At 33.7% G+C, this 5,919-nt stretch overlaps 1 protein-coding gene across 1 annotated transcript in view; it reads right to left on the bottom strand.

The window, feature by feature from the left end:
• The window catches only part of LOC107747617 (acyl-CoA dehydrogenase long chain), a 14,387-nt gene that overhangs the window by 7,800 nt on the left and 668 nt on the right, over positions 1-5,919 (bottom strand). The window contains exons 2-8 of the mRNA XM_016562217.1: positions 5,228-5,404; positions 4,999-5,136; positions 3,129-3,293; positions 2,894-2,960; positions 1,460-1,624; positions 1,184-1,285; positions 610-723 (exon numbers count right to left, since the gene is read on the bottom strand). Of these exons, the coding sequence (XP_016417703.1) occupies positions 610-723; positions 1,184-1,285; positions 1,460-1,624; positions 2,894-2,960; positions 3,129-3,293; positions 4,999-5,136; positions 5,228-5,404 (928 nt within the window). The remainder of the gene's footprint in view (positions 1-609; positions 724-1,183; positions 1,286-1,459; positions 1,625-2,893; positions 2,961-3,128; positions 3,294-4,998; positions 5,137-5,227; positions 5,405-5,919) is intronic.

The following is a 5,919-nucleotide window of genomic DNA, read 5'->3' as shown; positions in this document are numbered from 1 at the left end:
TATATATATATATATATATATATAAAATAAAATAAAATAAAATAAAATAATTATAGGATAACATTACCTCAGGAATTTACTGTATGAATAATATCTGGATTAACAATGTGTATGTTAATTATTTGTATTATTTATTTATAACTTCCAGAAATATTTTCTGTAGGCTAACATGAAATGGGACAAACTGTATGATGGAAAGACTTTAGAACCAAAGGAAACACTGTTTATTCTCAGCTTAAAACAGAAAAGCTTCATTGTTTATGTTGAAAAAAAAATGATGAAGAACTGATATAATAGATAAAACAGTATTTAAATGATTATTTAATTACTGATAACAAAAATTAAATGATTATTTAATTATTATTTTTGAACAGACAAGATGTCTCATGTCTGTAAAAAAAAAAAAAAAAGTACCACTTCTTTGAAAATGGTCAAAGGGACCATTTTTCTGAGTTTTTATTTACTTTAATATTGTAATCATTATCAACAAAAATTAGGAATACTGTGTTAGAAATGTGGACTCGCTTACTTTCAAATAAATACAAAAATAAATAAAGGTGATTTTTTTTTTTTTTTTTTTTTAATTTAACATGACCCCTTTATATTTACCTGCAGGTCAGCGATCGTCCTGCCGAATGCCTTCCGCTGCATCACAAAGTTCCTTGTCTCTTCAAACATGAACTCGCTGCTGGCAAGGGCCATGACTGCTATATTAAGGCGCTCCTGCAGAGTGACATAGAAAGAAAGAAACAAGCTGAAATCTCTCCCTATTCCTATTATTGTTCATTATAATGGAGTGTGAGCCTATTTGTAGAGCTTTTGAAATTCCCAGAATCTTAACCCCTCATATTTTGATATCTTATACCGACAATGCAATCCATGTACAAAAGATTTTCACAGGCGGATGCAATATGTGAGGGGGAATTGATTGGGTCCTACAGCAGGTTGTTAGAAAGACTGGGAGATTAACTCTATAATACAAATAATACTAATTTATGCTCAGTAAATTCTTCTAAAAAAGCAGCACTGTGCTTATAATCACTACTTTATCACTCATTACACGGAGGCAACTTCAGAGATACATTCACACAACTACCACAAACACACAAACCATTGAATCTGTTGCAGTATTGTCAAAAATAAGAATAGGAAAACTCAATAGAGAATAGGAAAACTGATATACCTGTGGCAGCTCGTTCATCATATAATAAAATCCTTTATTGACCTGACCCAACAAAGCTTCAGCGGGCAAACGCATATCCTCAAAAAACAGTTCAGCTGTATCCTGCATAGAAACAAAGACCCAATACATTTCTAACTAGACCTCTTTATTAATCTATACTAAACTATAAAATACATTTAATTCTTACATGTTTCAATAAATTCTAAGTGAACTCTTACACAAGCTGGCAACTGCATTTAAACAGAGGTTATGTATATGGAAAGCTTTAAGGGGAACCTGAGCTTTGAGTCCGAGCTTCTCCAGTTTGCGGCCTTTTTTGAAGCCCTTAGTGCCGCTGTCAACCAGGAACAGACTGATTCCATGAGCTGCTGTCTTTGCTTCACGGTTAGTCACAGCAACTACAATCACCATATCACTCATCCAGCCATTACTGATGAACACCTGAAAGAAAGTGACAGAAGTACTGTAGATGACTGTGGTTTAACAAAACCTGATGGAAAATTCAAAACAATTGAAAAAAATAACTAACCAACTAATTGACAGAAGATTCACTCAAAGCTATTTATTTATTTATTTTGATGTAAACACTGAACATAAACATTACAAGTGGACCTCAAGGAATATTATAAAATAAAAATTGCAGTTTATGACCCCTTTATATTTCATCCTGTTTCTCACAGGAAAATGCATGACTTGGAAGACTTGGACAACAGTGCAAGAATCGTGTGGACTAATTTATGATATTTATGGTGTTTTCCCCAAAAAGAAAAGCACGAAAATTCTACTGAATATTAACTACAGTACTGAGCTTTTATTAATGTAAAAAATTAGCTGGCTCCTTTAAGGAGAAAATAATCGATATTAGATCAATTATCTGCAAGGAAAAGCATGCTACATTTTTTTCCATTATGTTTCCATATGGTCTCCCCTATCATGTGAGATCTGCTCCTTCCTTGGACATTTTTAAGTCTAGACTTACTCATTGTGAATGTTAATGCATTAACTGAGGTTAACTAATGAGGTCTTATTGTAAAGTGATACCTATTGGTCTTTATAGTTCTTTTGCACTTTAATCTGTGTAAAACTTTTAACTTTATAAATTTTTCTGTATTGCTTTATTGCATTTAAATGTTCAGTTATTTTTGTTATAAGAAAAAAGTTATTAAACCTGTTATACTGTATTATGACAGCACTTTTTTAAAACGAAATTTCAATATCGTGATAATACCGTATACCGTGAGCAATATTCTTCAAATGATAAATGTTTGCTCCTTGACATGGGTTAAGTCCTAATATATTTTGTTTCACTCTGAAATGTATGCTGATTGACTCACTTGCTAACTAAAATACAGTTAGCAAGTGAGTCAATCAGTAGAATATACAAATCAAAATGTAATGTTCTTAAAATCGATCCTTGAGGTACCCCACATGACACTTCATAGTGTGTGTCTGAGTTGACATTTATAGATACAAAAAATACAAAACAAAACAAAAAACCCCTTTCACAAAGATATGAGATAAAGTGATTAAAAAACAATTCCATTGATGCCAACATGTTCATTTAAAGAATCTTGTATATCAAAGGCAGCACTTAAATCAAGTAGATCCAGAAGTGAAGGTTGTTTCTATCATGATTTGTTGTGATATCATTCACTACTTTTATTTGATTGATTGAAAAATTCTCTGCATCACAGAAGCCACTGTTCATACCTTGCTCCCATTAATAATCCAGTCAGTGCCATATTTTTTTGCAAATGTCTTCACTCCTTGAAGGTCACTTCAGAGAGAAAATTAAAGATGTAAACCAGCACGACACAAGGAACAAATGAATAGATCACAATAATATTCTGCAAGCATTAAAATGTGATGCACCCTGGGAGTCAGTGTCTTTGTATCTTTATAAGTATAATTTATTCTTTAATGTCATGCCTGCACTGAAGCCCACCTGCCGGCTCCAGGTTCGGTCATAGCGATGGCCCCGATGCATTTCCCAGCAGTCATCTGTGGAATATAGTGCTCGATCTGAGCCTTGGAGCCATAGTGACTGATATAAGGCATTACAACCTCAGAGTGGAGCGAGAACCCAGGACCACTGCAGTTACAGTACATTCTACAACACAAACAGAGCCAGAACACCTGCTACATTATACACACAAACACACAAAGCCAAGGAAAAAACCTAAATACATTCAGGGGTTGTGATCCATTCAAAAATGAAATGCATTTTAAATTCCAGTTCAATTCTAAATTTGAACTGAGGCAGCAAGCAGAACACAAGATTGGAATTCAAATTTGAAATTAAGGAAGTAGAATTACAACTGAATTGATTAAAAAAAACATATGCTGTAAGTTTAAAGCATGTAACCGGTTTACTACCATATTTTGATGCATTTCAATGTGAAGTATATTTTTAAAAGGCACAATATGTAAGTTTTCGCCGCTAGAGGTCGCATTTTCAAAACAATAACAAAGGCGAAGCTTGATGATGGAGAGTGGAATGATGGGAGATGTCGTTTTCACCATCCAGAGATGTCCGAATCATGTTCACGGATGTAATGAATTAATTTTTTTATTACCTGTACCTTCCAAAGTTATTCAAACAGCGAATAAATTATACAGAGAAAGCGAGCAAAGAACATTTACATTGTCAAGGAACAGTATATGACTGACTTAAGCCTAGCGCAAGTTTAAGCAGTGAGCACTCTCAAAAAACTCTGCTTATAATCAGTAAAGCTGTCTATACACTGTTTGATGAATGAATCTCCTACTTACATCATACGTACATCTGCATTTTGTTATTTATGATGAGAGAATTCGCGAGAGAGCAGAATTCAGTCAGTGAGCGCGCGCACTGAACAAGAAACTCAAATGTTTCAGCGATGACTTATCTGAACACCTCTTTTTTGTCATTGCATTTAAAAGTTCAACAGACTAGTGTGTGATTGGTTAAAATGCACAACACTGTAAAAACGCGGAAAAAGAATCATGGAGCAACATTGAGCAGATCTAAATTTAATGATGCATTCAACAATTTTCATTTTATTTTCATTTTATTTCCGACAGCCGTAAAGGATTTAGTTTAACTGTACAGCAGCATTTTTGTCCAAGTGTGTTGCCATAGTTTCTACAAGTGGATATTATGTCATTGATGGGCAACAATGAACCAGGACGAGCCATTATTTAAAATTGGAATTTCTCTAGATTTACAAATCCTTGGGAACTTCTGGTATAACGTAAGAACACAACTGCATGAAATAGATCACACCGTGTAAGTGGTTTTTGCATATTTTATTATGAAAATCTTACATATTGTGCCTTTAAATAATTATTCAAAAACATATCAAGCAGATGACTTGAGGTATTTCCAGAGACATTTGATGATATCAGTAATCAGTGATTAAAATGTCACCTGTAGAAATGTGTATTTAATTCATATATTTTAATTAATAATATTGAAATTAAATTTATGTCTGTATTCATTTGTTTCTATTATTCAATATTCTGTTTTATTATTACATTTAATATATTTTTATTTTACATTTTCAGATGTCTAATCAGCCCAATCAATTTATTTTATATTTTATTGCATAACTCCTGTTGTGTAACTGTGTTAAATTTCACTGAATAACAGTTTAGTAAATTCACCTTCCTGTCATTCAAATTCAAATTCCTGTGGGATGTCCCAATGAAATTCACACTCATGATTTAAAATGGAAAGGCAGTTTTAAAATTCAGAATTTTGCCTAATCCACTGAAGGGTCAGACAGGTAAGGGAGGAGCTACTGTGATAAACAGGTGAAGGCAGGGCTACTCACTGCTCCTCCCACACTATAGCAGCAGAAAGAAGGTCCCCTCCGATTCCTCCATGCTCCTCAGGTGTATATATTCCCAGTAATCCATGTTCTCCGGCCTTTTTCCAAACCTCTCTGCTGACCTCTCCAGCCTTCTCCCACCTATAACCATATATTTTGAGACACATTTTCATTCTGTATCTATAATGTCATATTCAGGATGAGAGAGCAATGAACCACACTGGTGACTTACTGAGCGTGATATGGAACAACTTCCTCCTGAAAGAACCGCCGCACATTTTGACGGAACAGGTCATGCTCCTCTGAGAAGATCCGTCTGGTGCCGATGTCCATCAGTGTCTTGGCCATGGGCGTTTCAGGTCGAAAAGGTGCTGTTGTTTCCCCATGCTGGACCTGCGCATGCTGCATTCTAGGAATCAAATTAACCCATTAAAATAGACTTTGCTATAGTTCTTTAAATATTCTAAATATATTATTACCATTGATATATCATCTTGTTTAATAATATATTCAGTCATATTCATTTATGTGGTACTCCAAGGTACTATAAAAGAAAACAACTGTCCATAAACAGAGAAGCATAATAACATTGTACTTTTTTGTGTAGTATTCCTCAAAAAGGTGCATTAATTTGCATTCCAATTTCATTCTGAAAAACATTTACTTTGAATGTAAGAAACACCAGTGTAATTTGAAAATGCACATATTAACCCTGATTAATCATTTTTGTTTGTTATTTTTAACCATTCCGGGTGTGATGTTACAACCAAACCACGATGAGATGATTTATTTTTTGACCCTTTCCCATAATTTTACATATAGCTGCCCTCTTTATTTGTCATTATGATAATATAAATTCAACATTTATGATTAAATTGGTAATATTGAAAAAGATCTTCTATTGCAAATACATAATGTGTGTGT

The sequence above is a fragment of the Sinocyclocheilus rhinocerous genome, unplaced genomic scaffold, assembly GCF_001515625.1.
Source record: "Sinocyclocheilus rhinocerous isolate Xijiao unplaced genomic scaffold, SAMN03320098_v1.1 scaffold1430, whole genome shotgun sequence".
Lineage (NCBI taxonomy): Eukaryota > Metazoa > Chordata > Actinopteri > Cypriniformes > Cyprinidae > Sinocyclocheilus > Sinocyclocheilus rhinocerous.
This window is presented reverse-complemented; position numbering and strand designations above follow the sequence as displayed.